Raw genomic sequence first — 26078 nt, 5'->3', positions numbered from 1 at the left:
AGAAATTAAAATGAATATCAAAACAAAAAAATAGCAAAACACGTTATTAAAAATAAATTATCAAAGAGAATCAAATAAGCGTTATCCGCAGGATATTTGCTTACGATGAATTTCATCTTTCCCATTCTAATCACACAGCCATGTTTCCATTTGAATGCAGAAACTTTTAACGCCAAGTGTGCTCAGTTTAGGCTTCCTTGGTTATTTTGATTGTATAATTACCTCGTATAATGGCCGCATTTTTACCGTTTAAGATGTTTAACAAACAAATCTGAAAAAGAACGCTTTATCCTTAGTATTAGCATTTCACTTCCACTCAGACTCTTAAGTGTTTACTTTTGCACCGAAGTGCCTTGAACCCACATCAAGTCCACACAAAAAGAAAGTTATTGCTCTCAGCCAATCGCAGTGCACTATCAACTACTGGGGCATTCATGCTTTTAGCCAATCGCAAGCCCAGAAGTGCTGATGAGTACGGGATGCAACAACTAATAAATGTTCCATCTTTACACTCTCTTAAGTGTGTCAATATCAACAGCAGTGTAAGGCTACCGAGCACGCAACAGAAACTTTATACTAGTTTTATACTAGCATTGTACTAGCTTTAACTTGGAATCCAACATTCGATGTACTTCGATGACCTTCGCATTTTTATAGGATTTTCCGTCTTACTTTTCTTTATAACGTTGGCCTTTTTGCATGGGGGAACTATACACCATTTCCAGGACAAGAAAGTGCCCCTGCTCGCTACTGCAACCCGGAACATCCAAGGACTGGAATACAAGTTGAAAAACTTCTCTCTCCCCCTCAAATATCTGTCATATCTGCGTGTTTGACTGCGGGAGACATATGACAGCGCTAGCGGGTACCATACCCACGATGATGCGCCCCACGCCACCTCAAAATTATCCGCGGGGCAGCTTCCCACTGGAAGGTAAGAAATATCAATCACCCATCCCCTGGGAACCTGCGTGAGTGTTATGGCTGTATTTCATATTTACTGTTGTAAACATTTGTAAACTGTTCAAGCGGTAAACAAAAAAATAAAAATAAACGGAGCAATGGTAGTCATTTTCAGTTCAAGTAAACCTTTAGTTATGAGCGTGTTAATAATGTTATTTGCGTTTTTGGTTGTTAATTCAGATGCCCAATTTGCGTTCTCAATCTACAATAGGACTGCATCAGAACAATTATTGTTGTTCTGATGCAGTCTGAGATGAATATTTACGGCAGTTATGTGTAGGCCTTTTGTTTGTTTTCTGCCTTAAAAAAGTTAAAACTAAAGGATTAAACTCCCAGGTTAATTTGCTTGTTAAATTGGTTAACTTGACGTTAAATAAGTTAATAAAATGTCGTAAACAATGATAATAAGAAATTTAAAGTGACAATAGCCTACTTGTTGAGCAACAAGTTGCTTCAATGTGTATATATTAGGATGAACATTCTAGATGAGCAAACAGTAATGTTTGTAGTTATTTATGTTAACAGATAATAATATCTTGAAATAAACTATATTAATATTTACTTAGTGCTCTTGGGTTTCGGTTATTTCACATATGTATTTTCACAGAAAGAAGATTAACCATTTGTTCTATTAAATTAAGTAGACTATTTATTTGAACCTCTAGGTAATTGGGAGAAGGTGTAAATAACTACTTTTTCTTCATATACATCATGTTATTATAACCATTAACAGGTTTGTTTTGTGTCGCGCAGTCTCTACCCCGCTAGGTCAAGGCAGAGTAAACCAGCTCGGTGGAGTTTTCATAAACGGCCGACCTCTGCCCAATCACATCCGCCACAAGATCGTGGAGATGGCTCACCACGGCGTCCGGCCGTGCGTCATCTCGCGGCAGCTTCGTGTTTCCCACGGCTGCGTGTCCAAAATTCTGTGCAGGTACCAAGAGACCGGTTCCATTCGGCCCGGTGCCATAGGGGGAGGAAAACCCAAGGTGAGCTCGGGCATTAAAGGGGCCCCCTACCCTCTACGCCAGATTTTACGATGCCCTGTCGCACTTTAAAACCTGCTCTGCCACCAGGGTAGATTTTAAAGTGTGGGACTAATTCAGGTTACTCAGCATAAGTGCTATTTAGTGTGTTTAAATGTGCGCTAGGCTTTCTTTGTGGTGAGCCTTGTTTTTCCATTTCAAAAGGTCCCAATCTAGTATTAAGTGACATATTGATAATATGTATTTTATAACTATAAGTGTCATGTAATTAATTGTATTGGTGTTACCTATCGACAGGTTTCATGTGATCAGTAGGCTATTTACGTTTATTTACATAAACGTTATGCGCATCAATATGATTCTGATTATGTTTATCAATAAGGTTTAAATAATAGTCATATTATTCACAATGAAACACTAATCAAAATCTCCATGTTTTTCTTTGTATTTCTTTGAAATTTAATTTGAACATATTTAAATACACTGCAAATGCACTATATTGGCCAATGATAATAATAATAATAATAATACGCATCTTCCTCCTCAACCCCCTCGTCTTCATCATCACAATCATCATAATCATCATAATAATAACGATAATAATAATGTCATTTATAGCAACTGGCAACACCGGATGTCGATAAGAAAATCGAGGAGTACAAGCGGGACAGTCCGGGAATATTTAGCTGGGAAATTCGGGACAAACTTCTGAAAGACGGGGTCTGTGACCGGAGCACTGTTCCTTCAGGTAATATAATCTTTTCGTTTCCAACCCATGGCAACGTATGGAACAACTGTACTTTACCATTTCTACCAACAACCTGCTTAACATGATTCAATTAAATATTTTAGTGTAGTGGTTCTTCATAGTTTTTCTTTTAAAATATGTCTACAAGTTTTGTGCATCTGTTAGTATAGCCTTTTTAATACATTTTTGGAAACGTAGAACAAAGTTATATTTTGGACTGGAAGATTTTTGTATAGTTCGAAAACTTTTGAATGTCCTCTTATTTCCTTAATTCAGAACAAAGTTACGCTAATAGTTAAATCAGAGTTCAGTCAAAGACAGGCCTACAACATACATTCTCTTTTTATTGTTTAGTTTCTTTAAAACGCAGTGTAGCATTTTGAGCATTTCAAGTAGCTTAATTAATGGCATGTTTTTTTTCAATCGTATAGTGATAGTCTAATACATATAGGCTAACTTACCACGCAGAGACAGTGAAATGATTTTTGAGGGAAGGAAAGTAATATTTCTGGCTGCTGTAAATGAATTCGCACGGAAGTCTTTATTCGTGATTTTTTATTTGTTTCCTAGTGAGTTCGATCAGCCGAATTATGCGATGTAAATTTGGGGGTAGTGGAGAGGACGACGAAGAGATGGAAGACATCGAGAAGAGGGAGTTGGAACAGAATGGAAGAAGGGCGAAACACAGTATCGACGGCATCCTAGGCGACAGATGTGAGTGGGGACATCTTATTCTCTTGTAAAAAGTATCCCAAACTTGACTAACGATATCTGAAACTTTTAGTAGGCTACTATTTAGGATACCCGTTAATCGTATCAAATAAGCAAGGCTGTAAAGGTAGGCTATCGTTACATTTCATAAACTAAATGAGAGAGCAAGAATCTAGCCTGAAGAAGCAAAATGACAGAAAACGTCGTGTTAAATTCAAAACAGACGAATGTTTTGAATTTAACAGTAACTGTTAACTGTTTTGAACAGTGAGTGTTTTTATTCGGACGCACTGCTGGTTCCTTGTTGATAAGCTAATTTAGAATTTTGTCAGTTTTTTTGGCAGAAATTTAATTTAAATGGGTGATAGGCCTATGAATTTTCTTGGAAAATATATAGCCTGCAATATTTAATGGAGTAGCTTACCATTCAGTAGGTTCTTAAAGTGTTTTATTTCTCAAGTAGGCTATGTTCTCAAAAAACCCCCCAAAAAAACCAAACAAACAAGCAAACAAAAAAAAAACTAATATTTGTGAAAGGTGCTTTGTTTTGACCTTTCCACCGGCAATATCTCTCCTCCCTCGAGGCCCTTCATGTGTAGAGGTGGGGGGTGGTAGAATGCATGGTGAATGCATCATCAAAGGCGCTGAATTAACCGCCGTCCACGAGACCTGTTGGCATATTCCTCCCTCAGTAGAGGCAAGTCTTCCAACAAAAAAGAAACCATTCGATCTGGCGATATAACTAAACTTTACTTGGGAATTATTATTTCGATAAAGTGTTTAAACGTCAGTGTTGCATTAACAGTGTTAACAGAAATTAACAGTTAACACAATTAACAGAAATGTTTACTAACGCTTTCGGATGTGTGACGCGTGGTCTAGTTCTAGATAAAGAATATTCTTTGAATTAATGTAGCCTATCAAGTTTATTCTAGATGAGTTTAAGTTTGCCATTAGGCTACTTTTCATAAGTTCGCAAGTTCACGGTTTTATTTGGTCATGTAATATTTTAAAGATATTTCCCAGTCTAGTAACAACTCTAAAAATAGTTTTTTTAATAATCATCACATTTTAGGCCTAGAATGGACTATGCCTGAAATATGATGGCCAAGTCCACCGACTCAGGTCATTTTTAACAATAAAAAATAGCCTAATAATCACGTTAGTAATTGAAGACACTGAACATACCAGTAAACTTGATAAATAATCTACAATAATTAGTGCAACCCACTTGTTAATACATGTCATGAGGTGTGAACACGTGCAGCCCATTACCCCTACCACACACCTTCACTAGCTCTAGAAAATGCGATCATTCTATTTTTTCTTATAGCAACATAGATAGATAGATAGATAGATAGATAAATAGAGAGAGAGAGAGAGAGAGAGAGAGAGAGAGAGAGACTGACTATCAATAAGTTGACCAAACATTTGTACAACTGTTCCATTCTGTACAAAGACGGGACTTGCGCACACAATTGGACACTTGAAGATGAACTTGGGAAACAATGCTGCAAGAGTCCATTGAAGCTCACGCTTCGGCTTCATGCCGACAATAGCAGGACTGTGAAGCAGCTTGGCCAACACAAAAGAAGCCAAACTTTTTATAATTCCGCGAGAAAAGAAGAAAAAGTGCCCAAAGAAAAGAGCTAAAAAGGACGGTATGAGCTTGCAATGGGGGATGAATAATTCAGTGATTGCCAATAGCCACAGCTCATGTAGTTTTATAGACTGTCCAGTTCCGTTCTCCGTTTTCACATAGCCTAGAAAAATTCTTTACGTCCTCTAAAGATGCGGACTGTCTTTATGGAATGAACTTGCAACCATTTTGTTAAAATAAATACTGTCGTACACTAAAAGGCTGTCTTATAAAAAACATTTTGTTTCTACTTTGCGACTGATGATGGTATGCTGCCTTTGATTAGTATCTGCTGTTTACGACTAAAACTGGGAAATACTGGAAATACGAGAAATAAAAAAATATGAGTTAGTCTATGCAAATTTGAACATAAAATGTCCGAGAACGTTGGAAAATAAGCGAAAATATTTTGCTTTTGCGCCTGGTGAAAGAAAAACATGGATGATGGAGAAATGTATATGCAGTCGCGGCCTTATAGTTTATTTACCTGCCCGTGTTCAAATTATATAAATGCATAAGAACCTCTTCTTAACGTGTTATAAATGTGTCCGTTGCTTAGTTGTGTGCCGTGCAAAGATTGAATGGACATGCAGGAGTTGAATGGGCACTTGTTTTTCTTTCCTGGAGGGGCGCACTGCCCCCCTGGTCACGATGGGCCCGCCCTTGTCACATGCACGACCGCATTATTCGTCCAACGGGCTCTCTTCTTGCAAAATATCCTCGGCTCGATTATATCTGTCCTTCTATTTTTCACACTTTCATCTTGTGACTACACACTGCCTGCCCCCCGCTTGTCTGTGGTGTAAATTCATAAACAGTTTGCGTGCTCATTTTTTTTTTGTTTGTTTACACTTTCAGTGGACTTACAGCTATTTTGGTATATGCAGAAATAGTATTTACATTCTGAGGATGAATACATATTAAATTCCCAATAAAGCTCCTCTCCTATGTACGTGAGGGATCAATACCTGATTGATTATATTAGATTAGATTAGATTAGAGCTTTATTGTCCTCAAGAGGAGATTCATTTGTTCATTGACTGTTCTGTGTCAGGGGCTTTACCAAGTGTGTAACACAGTCAACTGAAAGAGACTCTCGGTTTCAAAGCTGATGGCAGCCAGCTCATAAAACATGTGACCGGGACAGTAAAGCAGACAATCCCCATTGAACTGCGGCCTCTGTGTTCTCCGGATTGCCCCGGCAGCAGCAGTGTCTCTCCCTCCCTGCTCTCGGGCCATTGTCTTTACTGCTCCGAATTAAAATCTGAAAAGGACCCTTTCAGCGTTACTGGCCAAATATTGATTAAGTAGGTGTTTGCGGAGGTTGTTGTTGTGGGGAGAGGGCCTGGCTGTTCTCTGCCCTGCAAGGTTCAGGGTTCATTATCAGATTCCCTTAAATGCCGAGATCAAAGTCGTACGGTTCAGATTTATGTGTCTGGGAATGTGATCTGAGGGTTGGCGGGATTCGTTCTATGGAGCGGTCTGAGGACGATTTGAGCAGGATCGGGAGCCATGGAGAACCTAATGCGCTAAAATATAACCTATGAAATATAGTGCTATCCCTTATGATATATGCCGTATATATTACTGAATATATTAGCAAAAGTCACTGTTATTTGTTGAATAGCATGCCTTCCTATGCATGCAGATATCATATGATGTACTGCGTCATTAAATGTCTTGTAAAATGTTTTTTTTAAGAGTATGCAGTCAGTTCACACTGAACTGCACACCTGAAAAATGTGTGTATTTTATAAAATAATACATTTGGAAATATAACAAAAATGCATACTGTATTTGGTAATCAAACCATATTTATACATAATTTGCCACCTCATAATTATCTTGACTGATCTAAAGTTGTTATAATGTTATAATGCATTCAAATATTATAAGACCAACAAAAAATATGATGTTGTGAACAGAGATTTTGTACACTGTTTCTGGTCTATCATGCACAATAACATACACTGTGTTTATGATGAATACATTTATTCTCAGTAAAAAATTATTTGTCACTACTCTCTCTCAATCTTTCTTTCTCTTCCGAACAAAAGCTGGGTAATATCCACACTTGGGTATAGATCTTTCACGTCAGTCACCTACACGCTCCTGAACTGCAATCGGGAGTAAAGTTTTTACCTAGTTCGCAACTTTGAAAAGTTTTTTTTTTGTTAATGACGTTATCTTACGTGCAATTCCAATCCTGATTTTCTAATTCTTCCTCCAAACCCTGAGTTTCATTTGGAGGCTTGCAAACACAGCTTCTCTTTTAACCTCATTTACCTAATTAAAATTAGCAAAAGAGTTACCAAACTGAAACAGGTTTTGTGTCTCCCCCCACCTAAAAAAAAACAAACCTTTCAGAAACACAAACAGTCAGAAGGATAACTTCATCCATGAAAGGCAATCCAGGAAATGCTAATTGAATAAGCCTGGATCTTTAAACTCTGCCATGGTGAGTGCAGTCAACTCGTCATAATTAGGTTTATTGAGGCGAGTTCCAACAATCTGCTTCCATTCTTACAGGCTTATTGTCCTGGGCCAGGGGAACCAAAGGAATCAAACGCTGACAACACATGAAAGGGGGATAAGATTTAGCCGCTTTTGTCAAAGAAACTAAGCAGGACTTTGTTTGTGTAAATAAAGTACGGAATGGGCTCCCCTCTATTTAGACAAGCACAGGTCTCTAGAAAATGTTTTTTTTTTCAAACTGGGATAGATGCCAAAGAGGGAGGAAGAGAGAGAGGGAAAGAGAGAGTGAGAAAGGGAAAGTGATTGGGAAAGAGAGAGGGAGAAAGGAAAAGAGAGAGAGAGAGAAAGGGAAAGAGAAGGAGCACAAAAAGAGGAGGGAGCACGGTGAGCTGGTTTGTGCATGTTTGTACGTAGCAGCATTCTTTTCTTGGTGAACCATATATTGCATCCTTGGATGTTAGATGTTTTTCTTGAGTGAAGATTTGATCCTCCTGTAAGAATTCCTGCTTTCTGCGCCGGCTCTCTCACTTTTTGCACCAACTTTTGGTCTTACTCCATATTCCCTTTCTTCTCTTCCTCCTCTGAAGGGCCAATTTCTTGTGCCTACTGACTTTCCAAGCATGAAAAAACACACTTATCTGTAATTGAATGGTGTCTCTATGCTTCATTAAAGCTTCTTTTCCTTTTGGCACTGGCATTGTGGCTCCCCAATATTAATTCAAAGAGCAATCGATGAATGAGGGCCATCTTTGAAGTGGGGGGACTCGATGCGGGCTCTCCGAGTGGCCCCTTGGCAGTGATGAACTCCGCACATTCAGGCCGCCGCTCCGCAAGACAGTTTGAAGAGACTCAAAGAGACCTGAAAGAAATCTGGCCGGCAGAGGTCAAGGAGAATGCCTTTCTGCGGCAGCGCCGGCCGTTTGTCGGACGCATTAACCTAGCAAAACTGCGAGGAGAGAAGGAAATGAATGGAGGCGAAAAGTTTCGGAGGCTGAGGAGAGGTTAGAGAAAAGCAGCAAAATGACAATGTTTAATTGGGGAAATCCAGACAGGGAGTTGTCAGTCACTTAATTTGAAAGGCCTGGGTCTTAAACTCTGTTGGGTAATTGGATTATCCTTGGAAACACTGCGATGGCGAAGCGAAGGGTCCCTGTTGATTTCAATGGGAGAAAAGAACTGAGAAAGAAAACCCATCTGAAATCCAGCATAATCATAGCTTATCAGACCAGAATGGTAACATTGTGCTCTGACATTCGCACAGAAAAAGACGAGAGTGCAATTTCTCAATTCTTTTTTTGTTTGCCCATAAATATCGTCTGCAAAGCAATAATGTGTAGTTTTCAGTTTTCCTAATTCAACCTGTACATTTTGACTCGTATAAGGAATGTGTTCCTCAAGGTTGACTTTTCTGTGGGTTACTAGGAAATTTGAGGATTTGAAAGAGTGAAGATGATAGATGAAGAGAAATGAACAGATAAAAAAGAGTGCATGATGAACCTGGCTAGTGCTCGTAATGGGAGAGTCGGGTTTTATAAACCAGACAAATGTAAAATGTCTAGAAGGAAAACGTTGTATCTTCCTAAATGTAAATTTTAAAGTGAACATAAGATCATGAGAACATATGAAGACGAGAACATTCAGGCCAACCATTAACCTACAAACCAAGCTGCTTGAGCACATTCCAGAGAGACGGGGCAGAGAGGAGAGAGATGTAACCGTCAATCATTGCTCCGACAGGAGTTTGCTCTCAAAAGCCAAATGCTATGAAAGCATCAAAGCAGTAATTGACTGCCTGCGCCCAGTTTGGGGTCCATGGGACCTCTCCGGTTTGGGAGTCCACAAAACCTGTCCCTCCCGTCGCTGTGTTTGTGCCCTTGGAGAGGGTGGCCGGACCTGCGCCTGGCTCTCCGGGCGAGAGCCGCGTGCTTCCGCACGGCGCCGCCCCAGGGTACCGCGCCTGCGACGCCGTCGCGTCCCCCACGCTCTAAACGAGCAGTTAGCGCCTCATGCTGGGCCGACATAATGTCCCAGTGTATCTGCTTATGCCTCTTTGTCACTCCGAGTATGAACTAGATTAGGTAATGATTTATCTCTTTAAAGCCCCCGTCTCCCCACTCCCTCTCTCATCTCTCTCTCTCTCGGGGACGCACTCAAACAGCTTGGGCTGGTAGTTAAACGTTTGGCTTAGATGTCCTCATCATTATATATTCTTATGTTCTTACGTTCCCGGGTGTTTTTTTTACTGTCACTTTAAGCTGTATGTTTAAGCAGATATTACCGCTTTTCGTTTCTTATGCTTCACATTTGCCTTAAATGTTATATTTTTTTAAGCACTTGCCAAACACGCGATGACGCATAAGAATAACTGGTATATAAAAAAAACAAAAAAAAAAAAAACGTAAGACCCATTTAATGTTTTTCTCAAGACAAAGTGTCACAGCAGTTGGGTTTAACTGCCACCTCCTCTCTCCCACCCCACTGTTCACTGGCAGCTGCAGAGGTGGGAGTCTCCTTAGCAAATCAAGCCAGGCTCCGGCCCCGTTTAACAAAGTGCCGGGTGCAGATGGGCCCATAGAGTGTCAGTTAACCTTTATTCCCTGTGCATCTGCTGGCCTTCTATGTACTGTTTTATTCAGTAGGAGAGTCACTCAGCTCCCTCTCCCTGAAAAGGCCAGCATTGCTTCCCTGCAGAAGTGGATTGTTCATTTGTCCCTCCTGCCTTTTGTGTGTTTTGGGGAACACATGTCACCAGTTCAATTACCCCCTTCATTAACTGCCCCAAGTGAACAAGCCGCCCATCCCCGTCAGCCAGGGGCGTTAAAGACACACATATGGCCAGAGCACACACACACACACACACACACAGGCACAGGCACAGGCACACACACACACACACACATACACTACACAAACATACACACCACACAAACACACCACATAAACAAACACAGACACATGGACACACACACACACACACTTTTACTTGTAGGCATACCTAAATAGTCATTAACACATACTCATGCAAGCACAGGTCACTCTCCTTTGGGTTTCAAGTCTTTTTATAGTTAAAAATACTCTTCCACATATGTGTGTGTGACTGGGGATGGTGTAGACACTGTACAAATGGTCAATATATGCAGCAGATACGAAATATATACCAATATGAACCCATTGCAGCTCATTGCAGCTCCATGTTTGTGTGTGCTTGGTGTGCACACACAGACATCGAAGTCACAGTCCTCTCAGGTGCCAGCAACACAAAAACAGTTTCTCAGTGTCAGTGGAGGGGATCCATCTCTTCACTCACACACAGAGGTGCTTCTGTGACGTACACCAGGCTCCATTAGGGATATAGTACATCCCTCTTTCAGGGACGAAAGTATCAAAGTATTCTGTAAACTTCTCTGATTGTTGTTCATACAGTATCAGTATCTTCCTTACTTTTTTCCCGTATCATTCTCCCCTGCTCTCTCAGGGGCATGATGGGAAAATGAGCCCGGGGCCATGGTGGATGAAGGGGCTTATGGGGAGTGGTTCTGTCGCGGGGGGTTGGCGGGAGGCGAAGCCCTTGCCCTGCTCTATCTTGTCCAAAGGAGTGCACAAATTCTCAGCTCTCCCATTCATTTAGATTTCATTTAGAGGGTTAGCCGGCCAGTCACGGAGCGGAGTGGGAGGACGGTTTTGGGGCGCCCCCCTGCTGTGCCCTTCCCCAGCCCCCAGCGGCCCCTCTCCGGCTCCCTTTGTGCCCCTCGCTCCCCTGCTGGGGAGGTGACAGGGTTCTCAGAGCCAAAACGAGGGCCGCCCTGATGGATTCCACAGATGGAGCGTGGAAATCGGCCGAATGGATCCCAGCCACAGGCTTGCGTCTCCAGGCCGAGAGAAAGAGGAGGGGGGGAGGGGGCAAGGGGGGGGGGGGGGGAAGAATAACTCAAAGAGAGAGGGAGAGAAAGAAATTCAAGGGGGATCACAAAAGTAAAAGTGTCATTCGCCATTAACTCAGAGCGTGTGATGGAGTATCGTCCTCGCGGCCGCTAATAATAAAAACGCGGAGGAAGAAAAGAGAGACGGGAGAAAGAGGGGCACGCCGCCCTGCCCCGCCCGCCTCGGCCTTCTGTAAACAAGATGCGGCTCTTCAGAAAGGCCTTTCATTCAGAACTGCCCCTCTTTTTCCTGTGGGATCTGGCACTTCTCCTTCTCATTGTCTTTCTCTTCTTTTTTCTTTCTTTTTTTTGTCCCGCTTTGTTTCGCTTCAGGGGTATCATTTCGAATTTCCTTCTTCGTCCAAGTAATCAGAGTTTGCTCGCTGCAGTGACTCTTGTTGAGCCAGTATAAAACCTCATTCCTCTAATGTCCTGGCCTGTGGAGTGAAAGGTTCTGTGTCCATTCAGCTCTAAGAGAATTTAGACGTCTACAACATTTTATTTTAAAAACATTACATCAGCATAATATGTACTCGGAGTTGATTTAAAACGAAACATACTGATGTATGGTTATCCATACTTTCTAAACCTTCATAACCGTGTTCCATTTCCATGGTATTGAGTGTAGTACCTGAAATGTTCTCTTTGGTAACTGAGTACAGTTGTGAAACATTGGTGTGTGATGTGCTCTTTAGTAACTGGGTGCTGTTGTAAAATATTTGTATGTGACATGCTATGTAGCACCTGGGTGCAGTTGTGAAACTTTGGTATGTGATGTGCTCTTTGGTAACTGGGTTTAGTTGTGAAACATTGGTGTGTGATGTGCTCTCTGTGAAACGTTGGTGTGTGATGTGCTGTTTGTGAAACGTTGGTGTGTGATGTGCTCTTTGTGAAACGGTGCGTGATGTGCTCTTTGTGAAACATTGGTGTGTGATGTGCTCTTTGTGAAACGTTGGTGTGTGATGTACTGTTTGTGAAACGTTGGTGTGTGATGTGCTCTATGTGAAACGTTGGTGTGTGATGTGCTCTCTGTGAAACGTTGGTGTGTGATGTGCTCTCTGTGAAACGCTGATGTGTGATGTGCTCTCTGTGAAACGTTGGTGTGTGATGTGCTCTCTGTGAAACGTTGGTGTGTGATGTGCTCTATGTGAAACGCTGGTGTGTGATGTGCTCTCTGTGAAACGTTGGTGTGTGATGTGCTCTTTGTGAAACGTTGGTGTGTGATGTGCTGTCTGTGAAACGTTGGTGTGTGATGTGCTGTCTGTGAAACGTTGGTGTGTGATGTGCTCTCTGTGAAACGTTGGTGTGTGATGTGCTCTTTGTGAAACGTTGGTGTGTGATGTGCTCTCTGTGAAACGTTGGTGTGTGATGTGCTCTCTGTGAAACGCTGGTGTGTGATGTGCTCTCTGTGAAACGTTGGTGTGTGATGTGCTCTCTGTGAAACGTTGGTGTGTGATGTGCTCTATGTGAAACGCTGGTGTGTGATGTGCTCTCTGTGAAACGTTGGTGTGTGATGTGCTCTTTGTGAAACGTTGGTGTGTGATGTGCTGTCTGTGAAACGTTGGTGTGTGATGTGCTGTCTGTGAAACGTTGGTGTGTGATGTGCTCTCTGTGAAACGTTGGTGTGTGATGTGCTCTTTGTGAAACGTTGGTGTGTGATGTGCTCTTTGTGAAACGCTGGTGTGTGATGTGCTCTCTGTGAAACGTTGGTGTTTGATGTGCTCTATGTGAAACGGTGTGTGATGTGCTCTCTGTGAAACGTTGGTGTGTGATGTGCTGTCTGTGAAACATTGGTATGTGATGTGCTCTCTGTGAAACGTTGGTGTGTGATGTGCTCTCTGTGAAACGTTGGTGTGTGATGTGCTGTTTGTGAAACGTTGGTGTGTGATGTGCTCTCTGTGAAACGTTCGTGTGTGATGTGCTGTTTGTGAAACGTTGGTGTGTGATGTGCTGTTTGTGAAACGTTGGTGTGTGATGTGCTGTTTGTGAAATGTTGGTGTGTGATGTGCTCTCTGAAACGTTGGTGTGTGATGTGCTGACGCAGCCTGCCACTCGGATGAGGGCTCAGAGGTGGAGTCGGAGCCGGACCTGCCGCTGAAGAGGAAGCAGAGGCGGAGCCGCACCACCTTCACGGCCGAGCAGCTGGACGAGCTGGAGAAGGCCTTCGAGAGGACGCACTACCCCGACATCTACACCCGCGAGGAGCTGGCCCAGCGCGCCAAGCTGACGGAGGCACGCGTGCAGGTGCGTCCTGAAGCCCCGCCCCCCCCCCCCCCCCCCCCCCTTCAGACTCCCCCCCACACCTCCCCACAGCAACACAGACTGAGCAGGGCCTGCAATCTTAACCACTGAGCAGCTTTGCACTTTGACATTTTAACAGTAGATGGGTTATTGCACTTTGGAACAAGTTCAGCCGCCGCTGCAGTTAACAATAAGTGGGGCAGCACTTGCTCAGAGAGCAGCGATGTGCCCCTCTCTCCGGATCGATTCCGGACGGCGCGAGCCTGGGCCATGGGGAGGAACCTCCTGGAGAGATGCGTAATTGGACATAAAGTCGCACAGGGAGAGGCAGTTTCAGCGGGCAGGCAATTATCCAACCAATTGATTAATACACAACTGCTCCGGCCGACTGCAGCGACCACATGACTGCGCGATGGCGACATATGTGCCACAGCGCCCCCCTCCCAAACTGACGGAGGTGAAAGTGGGAGATGAAAGAAAAATAGGGAAAAGTTATTTAAGAAGTTGTTAAGAAGGTGCTGCATGTTTCTCATTGCTCAGAGCTAAGGACAAAGCACTTTAGCATTTTAATTTGCAACTTTTTTAGGTTTCACTCCCTTAGGAATTGCCGGGATGTAATTTAGCAGCTTTATTATAATGGAACTTCTTTCATTCAGGTGTAAAGGTGTATATGTATTAAACACAGGATGAAGAGAATATCATTTAAAATACAAATCAAACAGAACTTTTTGCTATCCATTTGTATAAATTTTGTGGACGAGATGGGAAAACAAAACCCACTCCTGATCTAATTACATTGAAGCATGCTCTAAATTTTGCCCTATCTATCATTTCATAAGGCTGATTAACTACCAGACCACTGTTCTGTATATTTTTCCTGAAACATTCCGATGAAGGCCATAAGCACGTTGCTGAAAATTTACACTGAAAGACATCAGCCTGGGACCTGGATCTTCACTCTCATATACACCTCCAGTATAGCCTGGCGCATTCCTGAACCCCTGACCCCTCCTGCGGTCCTATTACTAGATCAGCTGTTATGCTGTAGCTATAACCCTGTGACCCCAGCCCCCCCAACCCCTTCACATACATACATTCCTGGGGGTCCTCATCCTGCCCCTGGGGCCCACTGCAGAATCAGCTCCAAAACATACACAGCAATTTCCCTGCACTGGTGTGGCATCCACCTCCCATGCAGCTGAACTGTGAATCGGTTGTGCGGTATTAGATGAACACAGTCATTGCTCCTCACAATATCTATATATAACATCTGTTATGTAGTAATGTTCTCTCTGTTAATATTGCGAAACAGTCCCAGACTTAATTATACTGATATGTCATTTTTGGATTACATTTCACAGTTTTGACTGTCTGCCACAAAGGCATGACATCATCACTGTGTCCCAGCCACATAATTTCCAGGTCTGCTTCTTCAGACCAACTTATAGCTTTAGATTGGGGAATGCAAGCCAGCACACACACGCACATGCTCAAACACACTCTCACACTCAAGCACACACACACACACACATACAAACACGTGCACATGCATGCACGCGCATACATACCAGTGCATACACACACACACGCACACACACCTCTGATCCTGCGCCTCTTCCTCCAGGTGTGGTTCAGTAACAGGAGAGCTCGTTGGAGGAAGCAAGCGGGAGCCAGTCACCTGATGGCGTTCAATCACCTGATCCCCGGAGGGTTCCCGCCATCCGCCATGTCCAGCCTGCAGCCCTACCAGCTGTCGGACAGCCCCTACCCTCCCACATCCCTGGCACAAGGTGAGCGTCTCCCTCAGGTGCTCCCAGAGTGAGCTCTGATCCCACAGGCTGCGGGTTTGATTCCCAGAGGGGGCACTGCTGCTCTACCTTTCGGCTAGAATTTTATCTGGCTCTCTTCAGTGAACATCCAGCTGTTTAATGACATTTCGTAACATAGGGAAATCCTAGAAAAGGGTGGTTGCTAAGCAGATATATCACATTATCCTTACTGGAAATCACACAGTTCCTAATTGTAATTCAGCTTGTGGCTGTGTCTGTGTGGGGTCAGTGGTTTCATTAAGTAGTTGATGAAAATGAGGAGCATAACTAAATGCTAACTCTGGCTTCTCTATCTACCCTTTTCTTTTTGCCTCCCTCTCTGATTCCATCTGCCTTCTGAATTCTGTCCCTCTCCCTTCTGCTGTCCCTGCTCTCTCTCTCTCTCTCCCTCCCTCCAGCAGGGTCAGAGCAGCACAGCACACTGCACCGGCCGCAGCCGCTGCCACCCACGTCGATGCACCAGAGCGGACTGACGGCCGCCGGGGCCGCTGGGCAGGACAGCGGCTCCGCCTACTGCCTGGCCTCCGGGCGCCACGGCTTCTCCGGCTACCCCGACAACTTTGTGTCTCCGTCCGGACACTCCAACGCCATGACGCCGGCCATCAGCAACGGCCTCTCTCCCCAGGTGGGTCCTCACTACCTGTCTCTGTGGTCATATACACACACATGCACACACATGCACACACATGCACACATACATGCACACACATGCACACACACATGCATGCACGCACATGCAAACACATACACAAACACACACATGCACACACACACACACACACACACACACATTCATCAACAAATACACACACACATACACACACACACACATGCACACACACGCACACACAGACACACACACACACACACACAAACACACACATATACCAACAAATACACACACACCCACACTCTCTCTCTTTCTGTCTCTGTTTGTCTGTCTCTCTCTCTCTCTCACACACTTATTGCATGTATATGCAGCCACATGCACATGTGCCATCACATATGTAATCTCTCAATATATCATCATATTCATTTAACATATTTTATATAATTTCAGCATCATATGCTTGCACTGGGTATATGGACAAGGCCAGTTGAATTTTTCTTAGAAGTCTGCTGAGTAGCTGTTGTGGAAACTGGCTGGTGGTGTTCGTGGTCCCAAGTGTGTGCCTGTGCATGTTACTGCTAGCTGAGAAAGTGAAACTGACTCACTTTATGTGCTTTTGCAGCAAATTCAGTTACACTTCACCCTGGGCTTCAGTTGATATAAGGTTAATAACTTGGTGGTGACTGTGTGTTGTTTTGGTGAGATAAAAATGATAAGGAGAGAGAGAGAGAGAGTGAAAAAGGTTCTTGTCTGGAAGATGAGAGGGAAAGGGGAGGTAAAGCATTCTGCCAACAGCGCAAATGAAAACTGAAAAGACAATTATGGCCAATTACACACTCATCTCAAGCTGTGATAGGCTGCCTTTACAGCAGGGGAAGGCTTTAACAGGCAGAAAATAAGATTTTAATAGTACAGAGGAAGGCTGGGAGAAACACATGGGACCTGTGAGTCCCCTGTCTCCTGCCTGCGCTATTACCCACCTGATAAAAAGGCACGCACGCACACACACACACACACACACACACGCACACACACCATTCTGACTTGATGTTGCATTTTTTGATTCCCTGTGTCTCTACTGGGCCTCTGTTTCTTGTGTCTTTCCTTGTATTTATTTTTAACCTGAGACACAAGATGTATTTTCTCAGGGGCGATTGAGAGCCAGGCTCCAGTGGCGAGGTACCACCTCCCCTGCTATTAGAGCACTTTACGCAGCTGTGAGTTCAGACAGAGCCCTCTGTGCTTCGCTACAAGACGGCTATGGCCTGCGGTGCTCGCTAGAAGATTGGCTGTATGTGTTTTTATACAATCAAAATGTAATAAACATTGTTGTTAATACTAGAAACTCAAAAATCCCTCTCAAGATTGTTGGTTTAGTATCCCTTTGTTTAAAAAAAAAAATGTGTGCACTGGTCCTCATCTTGGGAAAATATGATTGCTTAACCTAAATATTATTTTCCCAGCAGACAGTTCAATATTTTGTGTGCGCTTCCCATTTCCCAAATTTATTTATCTAAACCCTCATCTTTAATGAGACGTTTTACACTCAGCTTTACTGCCACAATAGTTTCCTCTTTTAGACCAAATACACGGTGTCCTTATTGAGAGGCGCACGTTCTGCTCTTTTGAAAATTCTGAGATGGGACGAAGGCGGTTTGTTTATTTCCTTCATTCGCTTCAGATTACGCTGACCGGCCCTCGCTGCCACCGCTCTCTCTCTCTCTCTCAGATATTTAAATGGGAGCAATGGCAATCAAGCATTCAAAGGCCACATTTACTCGGCCCCTGCAGTGATGGCTGCAGTCATGCACACCACGCAGTTGTTTACGTTCGGCGGGTCACAATATGGCAGTCGCTGTTACTCGCCCTGAAGAATTTCGCGTGAGCGCGTAAGCGCCCCGCCGGCGCTCAGCTCCATCGGGAACGCGCCGTCGTCTTGGGCGGGCCGGGTAAACAGCGCTCGCTCGCTCGGAAATGTGGAACGCACGGAACGTTCCGGCGTCTTAATTGATTGCCGCCGATTGCGTTGCGCCCACAAAGAGGGCGCGGTAACGCAGTGTGTAATTTATGCAAATGACTTATCGGCACTTTCGGCGCCCGCAATTTATTTCACTTAAATGTTCATTATTGCGTTTCTGTGCACGACGTGGAATTGTTCAGTGCATCTGAAATGTGCTAATTTGTGTTCTGAATAGGATATTATCCATTCCCAAGTGTATCAATGATGTCTGATTTCTTACAGTGATACACCCAGTTCAATATTTTAATTGCATTTCATTTTACAACTATATATATATATATATATATATATATATGTATGATCTGAGATCCATTCTACTTAATGCAAGATAGATACTTGATACTTTTGATACTTTTCAGTAGGTTGCATGTATAAAGCACCCTTCAGTTTCCATAGGCACCGGGGTTCAAAGGTCAGTGCAAAGTGAGCCCTTGCAGGTTGTTCTTTCCCACTGGCGAAATCTCTTGTCGGCTAACATTTGATCCGGCACATACCTGCGGAATCATTTCCCACCGCTGCCATGGCTGCACGGGTTTCCACCCCCCACAGGCCGTAATCCCCGTGACAACCTAGAAACAGGCACGCCCAGCGGTGGCTCGGTTTTTATTGTGCGGTCCTTGTGAGCGGGAAGGATTTGTCAGACTGGTCATTCTTTTACTACGGAATGCACTGCCTGCATTGTTCCAGAAAGTCATTTGTTTAGCAAATAATGTTCGGTTGTCTCCGCTTTTCGTTCATCTCTGTCCTCTTACTGTTTTTAATTGGCTGAATCTTCCTGGATTTATGAAAAAAGGAAGATGTGATGCAAAAAAAAAAAGCAGATGCTGCCTTTTGTGACAAGGTGCTTTTTAACAAATCCAGAAATCCATGCCAGGTTATGATGATTGGTTATAGTTTAATGGAGAATAACAAGCGCTATTATGAGACAACTGTGACAATAATACTACACATCAGCTCCCCCCCCCCCATCTCTCTGTGATGAATGGAGGGCCTGACCTTCATGTGTTTCCTGTTTGGGGGGAACACGCTCTGTTCCTCACAGTTGTCGTCTTTTGACAGAAACTCCTGCAAATTGCACAAACGGTCCGAGTGTGTGTGCAGCCCCCAGCTGGGGAAGCACCGGCTAGTCTCACTCTATACTGCAATATTTCTCTCTCCCTGTCAGACCCCTTCTCTATTTCTCCTACCCACTCTCCCCCTCTCTCTCTGTCTCACCGTGGGCTTCAAAACGGTCCAAGAGATAAATGCCTGTGCTATATTCCATTATAAATGTCAAAAAGGTATGGGGGAGGCAAGAGGAAATGAGTATGTACTTGTACCAGCCTTTCCTCCATTTCCCATATTACCCTCTGGCTCTTCACACCTGTCTCTCCCGGACATGGTCTGTTAAGATGCCACGCTGGTCTCCTTCAGAGCGATAATGAGATATACGCGTCAGAAAGCTATCTGATTTGAGGCAAAAAGGGCAGAAAGAGAAAAAAAGGAAAGATGTCTTAGCCTTCTGAGCATTTCAGTGCTCATTATCATGTATTGAAGTCCACGCTTTTCTGTTGAAACAGTATGTGAAACGAGGATCGTTTCTGAGGAACGTTTTTTCTGGGGGTGAAGGAAAGCAAAACCTCTTCTCCAAATCAGAATTTGCCCCTCTGTTTTTATGTGGGGAAATGATTTAAAGGAAACCATCTGTCTGGGTGAACATGGAATAATATGTCGCTTATGTTCAGAACCCAAAGAATGGTGATTTCTAGGCATACCTGCTTTTGATTAACTATTAGGGGTAAGCAGAGTTCTGCATTTGTGAATTGATTGAATGTTGGGTATTGAGAGGTAGTTTTGATTTTACCGTGGTTGTCGCTAAAGTCTTCGTTTTAGGTTACAGCTGCACATCAAAAGTTTTTTCATACTCAAATTTTTTAAAATTCATTTAATGAATTTTGGGGGTATTTAAGGGGCAACATTTTCCCTCCGCTCATAAACATTCAGCACCCCTGAGGCATCTTTCTTCCTCTTAGCACCAAAGAAAAAAATTCCCTAAATTTGATTATCTCACCCGTAATGAAGTGCAGATCAGAGGCTTACGTACATGCTCTCGAGCTCAAATCTTTCAGCACGGGGATGGGTGCTCGTGTTCGATCTTTCATCTTTCTCCATACGTCACTGATGATGTCTCAGTTGTGCGGAATGAGTTTTATATATTTTCAAGCACATTCATGATCAATTGTATAATTTTCCAAAAACTTAAATTTTTTCCCCCCACAAAAACGACACATCAGTCTCTCTTTCTCTCTCTCTCTCTCTCTCTCTCTCTCTCTCTCTCTCTCTCTCTCTCTCTCTCTCTCTCTCCCTCCCTCTCTGTGTCTGTGACTACTTAAAATTTTTAAAAATGTTTTTTCAGACACGTCATTTAATTATTTAATTTCTTTGGTTGCCATGTTACATTAAAACGGCAAATAGTATAAAGCTATGTACATCTGGGGACAATAAAACAGTTGGGACATTCAAAGTTTACTCCTTTTCGAGTAAGCTTACTCTCTGTGGACTATACAGACCTCTCTGTTCTCAGTCTTCCTATTGGAATGCCTAATTTACTGCCTGATTAGTCCTATAGGACATTTTCCACTGAGAGTGTATTTCTTTACCAGTGCGCTATGAAAGAGATCACATGATTGTAATGAGCAAATTAAGAGCAGGAAATAAAAACTCTCTGATGGCACGTCCTGCTGTTGCTCAGCCCTCTCCCGTTGCATGTTTGTTTTAGAGTCTGTGAGTGAAAGCGTGTGGGTTTGGACCCGGGTAACGTGGTCATCCTCTTTCCTACCTCTGCTGCGGATGTGTTCAAGGGACATGGGATGTGTACTTTAATCCAAATGGCTGTAGGCTTTGAGTATACTCACAGAGAAAAAGGTACAAAAAGATCCCTAAAAAAAGGCACAAGCACTTGTCACCGAGGAGGAGCCCTATAGGAACATACAATTGTACCCCAAGCCAGCAATATATAATACATTGTATCCTTCTTGCTTGTAAAAACACATTTTAAACATACTTTAAAACACCAAAATAGATAATTATTGTACTTTTATTTGGGAGTACATTTGGGAAATTGGTCTCTTGAAGAATGAAAATATTCCTCCTCTGTACCTTTATTTCTGAGAGTGTAGCATATATCATCAGAATTGCTTCTATAAAAATTGAACAGATAAAATATAAGATTCAAGCTATGTAAGTAACCCTTGATAAGAGTGCCTGTTATGCAAATTAAACCCCTGTCACCCATTCAAAACGAGTCTGTATCATTTCCCTCAGTATCTGTCACAAATGTTAGCACTGGCAGCCTCCTGGTATGACTGCTTGGCCACACAGTTGCTGTCCCGACACTGATTTTTTCGGGTCTTTCCCCTCCCTCCCTAGGTGATAGGCCTGCTGAACCCGGGCGGGGTGCCCCACCAGCCGCAGAGCGACTACGCCCTGTCGCCCCTCCCCGGGGGCCTGGAGCCCAGCGGCGGCGTGACGTCCTCCTGCTCCCGCGCCCAGCGCCTGGAGGGCCTGCCCAGCCTGCCCAACATGCCCGCCCTGCCCAGCTCCCAGTCCTACTGCCCGCCCACCTACAGCTCCTCTGGGTACGGAGTGGACCACGTGCCCTCCTACCAGTACAGCCAGTACGGGCAAAGCAAGGTGGGAACCAGCTCTCATCTGCCTGCCTGCGACTAACTGCTCACCTGACTATCTGTCTGCACAGCATGACTTCTGTCCATCTTTGGTCTTCTGTTTGGTAATCTAAAGTTAGAAAGAGAAACACATAAATAATAAGTATTTACTTCAGCATACTGATGTCTCTAGTTTTTATGTGATCAGTTGGTTTTATATTGTAAAGCTTTTGCTTCTGCTGTTGAGTATGTTTGTGAGTTGGTCTGGTTTTGAACTTTGAAGATTTCATTGGTGTTACTTTGGAAATGCAACCAGGTCATTTTAACAGTAAAGGCAAAAAAATTCAGGAGGTGGGGTTCTAGAAGTAGTATAAAAACCCACCTTTATGCAATATTTACATCCATGTGCCCACAAAAAAGTCATCTTTTGACATGTGGGTGATTGCAGAGTTCGGTTCCCTTCCCTTGACCCCGTGTGATGAGCTGCCCCTCCAACTTAGAGCTCTGTGCTAATGCCCAGAGATTTATTTTATGTAACGAATACATCTCGGGTTACATGAAAAACGGCATAAATATCACATGTGTGTGACAGACGGAAGAGAGCGGGAGAGAGAAAGAGAGAGAGGGGGGAGAGAGGGAGACAGAGAGAGAGAGAGAGAGAGAGAGAGAGAGAGAGAGAGAGAGATACTGTCATTGTGGGAAAAAAACCTTATCAATGACATTTTGATGTTATTAATTTTCTGAGCCTTGAGACCCATGTGCTGCTGGGTGGTGGTGGTGGGTGGGAGTGACAGGGAGCGGTGGGGTGTGTGTGTGTGTGTGTGTGTGTGTGGGGGGGGGGTAGACTGGGCAGAAATGAATGTGTTCTGAGGATTGAAATGGCCCCTGGCAGTCTACAATTTGAAACATGTGCGAGGTCAGCTCAAAAATCACTATTGATCGTCATCCTGGATTGATGCACCACGTCAAACTTAAACAGGATTATACATCGACCTAAAATCTGCAACCCCATCCCGCCGACCACCTCTCATTAAATATTACACAACAGCTGGAGCAACAGGGCTAGTCGTGACCCCGTGCACAGATGCTGTCATAACTGTCTGTAATGTGTCTTTTTTATTTCTTTGTTTTCCAGGTGTCTTTCATTATTTGAAGCCCGATATTGCCTGACCGAGAAATTCTCTCAAACCCTCAGCCAAGAAGACTCCCTCAATGCTCGTTGGGCGTGGTCTGGGTTTGGGACGAGGGGGCGGAGGGGCGGAGTTCTCAGATCCGGCGTGGGATGGGTTCATTGGGATAATCAGCGCTGAAATGGTGGAACGATCTAGTTACCAGTCATCCAGTCTACTCACTTTACCTCACGATTTGAAAACCACGGCAGTTTATGCTCGTGATCCAGGGGAAGGAAAGAGCAAGAAGAGGTGGAAGGACAAAATGAAAATGGTAAAAGTCAGGCGCTGCTTGGTGTGTATAAGGAATGATGGTGATGTCGCAGCAGGCAGAAGGCATCGACGAATCCCAGTGGCACTTGTTGGGACTTCTGCAAATAGACACTCGCAAGAACAAGGGCACAGTATTAGTGCTGGTTTTGGATTTAAAAATATGGCTTTGGAACTGCCAATTCGAACCAGCAAAGCAGGGACTTATTCCTTCATTGTACAGAATCATTTCAAAAGACTGAGAATCTCTCAGAAAGACAGATATTTTTGTCCTTCGAGAGAAATGAAGAAGAAAGACATTTGGTGAAATATATGCTCTCTCCAGTCTTCTCTGATCATTGTGGTGCGACATTTAGTGAGAACAACAGAGACATAATGAGCGCGTGTATTCCAAACACAGTCCGAAAAGCCCCCAAGAATTATAAAATAGTACATTCATTGATGGTCGAATGTGAAAAAAAACTGAAAGAATTCTATTCAGCCCCTTCTTGATATTTTACCAAGTTCCAAGAATTATCCAACAGTCTAGCCATGCTGCATGGAAACATGAACAAGAGTTTCATCAGCAGAATTGAGGTGGCTGATGGTTATGACAAAGACAGCTCCAAAGAGGTCAGAGGTATCTTTGGAATGAGTTTGAGGAAAATGAGGATAGCTACGTAGATGGACACATAGATACATGAGGGAACATTGATGGTTGCAACTTAAACTTGGGTTGAGTCCCAAATCTTAAAAAAAAAAACAAAAAAAAAACACAGCACACATTTTTTTCTTTTGGGCTTCAGGCGACTGATTTCCCTCCCTCTCCTGTGCGCTGGCTAGCTAGCACACCGGATGAGTGCGCACAAAGCAATCCATGCGTGACATAAATTTCATCTGTTACCTAGCCAACGGGACCACGAGCGGGAAGCCAACACGCGAGCTAAAGCAGGAGGAATGCCTTGCAGGCGGCATGGCGGACGTATGAGGCGTAGCTCGCTGTGCCGCAGTGCGCGGCCACGGCGAGATGCTTCATCAGGGCCTCCTCAGATTACACGCGGTCACATGCTCATCAAGCACTCCGCCTGACATCAAGCGTGTCCGACTGGCGCAAGTGCAGTAACACCAACCTCAGAAGTCACGACGCTCAATTGATTAAACCGAACTCAAGAACTGAGAAATGGAAGATATTTTTTTTTTCCGCTTCCACTCGTATTTTTGTACGAAAACATTTTTGTAAATATGCGCCACAAATTTCATTAAAAAAGGCAAACGGACTGCATTTTTCTACATGGCGTAATGAAACCAAATTTGTTTTGTTTTCGGCTTGTTATGAGCCTGGAACTGCCAGTGTTCATGTGTAATTGAGAAAAGACCACAACTACGGTGAAGTGAACACATAGTTATTTATTGTTTAAGGCTTGTAGGTGCTGTCTCTGCTAGTTCATAGTCCCAAAGTAGCATTAGATGGTAGATTGGCCTTTTCTTTTAAGGTGACAGAAAATATAACATTGTTCATTTTTTTATACTTGCCTTTTTATATATACATACAAATATATATAATTTTCATATATGAATGCACCACATTATTTTGGTGTAAAATGCCTCGTGTTCAAATGCTGTACTATTTACTATTTATAACTAAAGAATAAAAATATCGACTAGAAACCGCTTTGAGCATTTCATTGTATGCCATGACAAATCACTTCATAACTTTCTATAATACAAATCTTACTGTGTAAAAAAAGCCCCACCAAGCGCACAAACACACTGAGTGATTATGAATCATTTGCCTTTTCTCTAGTATCATGGAAAAAATGACCTAAAGTAAAAGCTTATATTTTTTTCCCGTGAGTGCACTGAGTGCTGATTGGAGCTCCAGCACACTCTGGTTAAGAACTGGAACTGTAACAAACACAGCACTGTGTGTCAGCAGAGCCAGAGAAACAGATGACTGTGCTATTAATACCAATCTGCCCCCAAGCCATACACAGAAATGTATGTATTTGCACAAACATGTATCAGCGATTTCTTTCCCCTTTCTTCTCATAAACAAAAGATATATATATATATATGAATTATATTTATGTCTATATATGTGCCTGATATTTTGTGTTTTTAAAAAGCTGTGTTCAGGTATATATACATAAACACACATAAAAATATGAGTCTTCCAATCGCCTCCACACATGCGTCATTGACCTCACGCTGGCAAATTCCTTCTCACACGGGACCTTTTAATGGCCATAATGAGAGAACCAGACACCTGCGAGTGGGGTTAATGTTGCACCACAGTGAATGTAAGAGCATTAGTCATCACCGAGGACTCACGGTTCAGGAGGTTGCATTTAAAGATACGGCCACTCTCTGCGCAGAGAATAAAATACGATTACACTGAAAAGCATGAAGCCACCCTTCAGGAGGCTGTGCTCAGCGCTGTTTTTCTTTCTCCAGTGGTTTGGGGGTCTGCACCTGGAGCTGCCATTCTCACAGTGTGTGTGTGTGTGTGTGTGTGCATGCGTCTGCATGTGTATGTGTGCATGTGTGTGTGTGTGCATGTATACTGTGTGTGTGTGTGTGTGTGTGCATGCATCTGCATGTGTATGTGTGCGTGTGTGTGTGTCTGCGTGTATACTGTGTGTGTGTGTGTGTGTGCATGCGTCTGCATGTGTATGTGTGCGTGTGTGTGTGTCTGCATGTGTACTGTATGTGTGTGTTTGTGTATGTCTATATGTGTGTGTGTGTGTGTGTGTGTGTGTGCAAGCGTCTGCATGTGTATGTGTGCGTGTGTGTGTGTCTGCATGTGTACTGTATGTGTGTGTTTGTGTGTGTCTATATATATGTGTGTGTGTGCGTGTCTGTGTGTATACTGTG

General features: G+C 43.4%; 1 protein-coding gene across 2 annotated transcripts; it reads left to right on the top strand.

The window, feature by feature from the left end:
• The first annotated feature begins 481 nt into the window (after positions 1-481).
• Positions 482-24872, top strand: LOC118229239 (paired box protein Pax-3-like). Of its 2 annotated transcripts, none has more exons than XM_035421038.1 (9): positions 482-934; positions 1717-1952; positions 2568-2697; positions 3268-3411; positions 13487-13686; positions 15308-15473; positions 15914-16137; positions 21551-21814; positions 22922-24872. In XM_035421038.1, exons 1-9 carry the CDS (start codon positions 850-852, stop codon positions 22937-22939), a joined length of 1467 nt encoding a protein of 488 aa, XP_035276929.1. In that variant the 5' UTR covers positions 482-849; the 3' UTR covers positions 22940-24872. The 2 variants fall into 2 exon arrangements, with proteins under 2 accessions (XP_035276929.1, XP_035276928.1); XM_035421037.1 differs by having other exon boundaries at positions 15911-16137.
• The last annotated feature ends 1206 nt before the right edge of the window (positions 24873-26078 follow it).

The sequence above is a fragment of the Anguilla anguilla genome, chromosome 6, assembly GCF_013347855.1.
Source record: "Anguilla anguilla isolate fAngAng1 chromosome 6, fAngAng1.pri, whole genome shotgun sequence".
Taxonomy (NCBI): Eukaryota; Metazoa; Chordata; class Actinopteri; order Anguilliformes; family Anguillidae; genus Anguilla; species Anguilla anguilla.
The sequence above is the reverse complement of the archived record's forward strand: the minus strand, read 5'-3'. Positions and strand labels throughout refer to the sequence as shown.

Excerpts from the sequence above, each read along its gene's own strand:
- LOC118229239 (XM_035421037.1), top strand. The coding sequence starts at position 850 with ATGACAGCGCTAGCGGGTACCATACCCACGATGATGCGCCCCACGCCA. Across the intron at positions 1,953-2,567 it reads TAGGGGGAGGAAAACCCAAG|CAACTGGCAACACCGGATGT; the intron begins GTGAGCTCGGGC and ends TGTCATTTATAG. Across the intron at positions 2,698-3,267 it reads CCGGAGCACTGTTCCTTCAG|TGAGTTCGATCAGCCGAATT; the intron begins GTAATATAATCT and ends TTTGTTTCCTAG.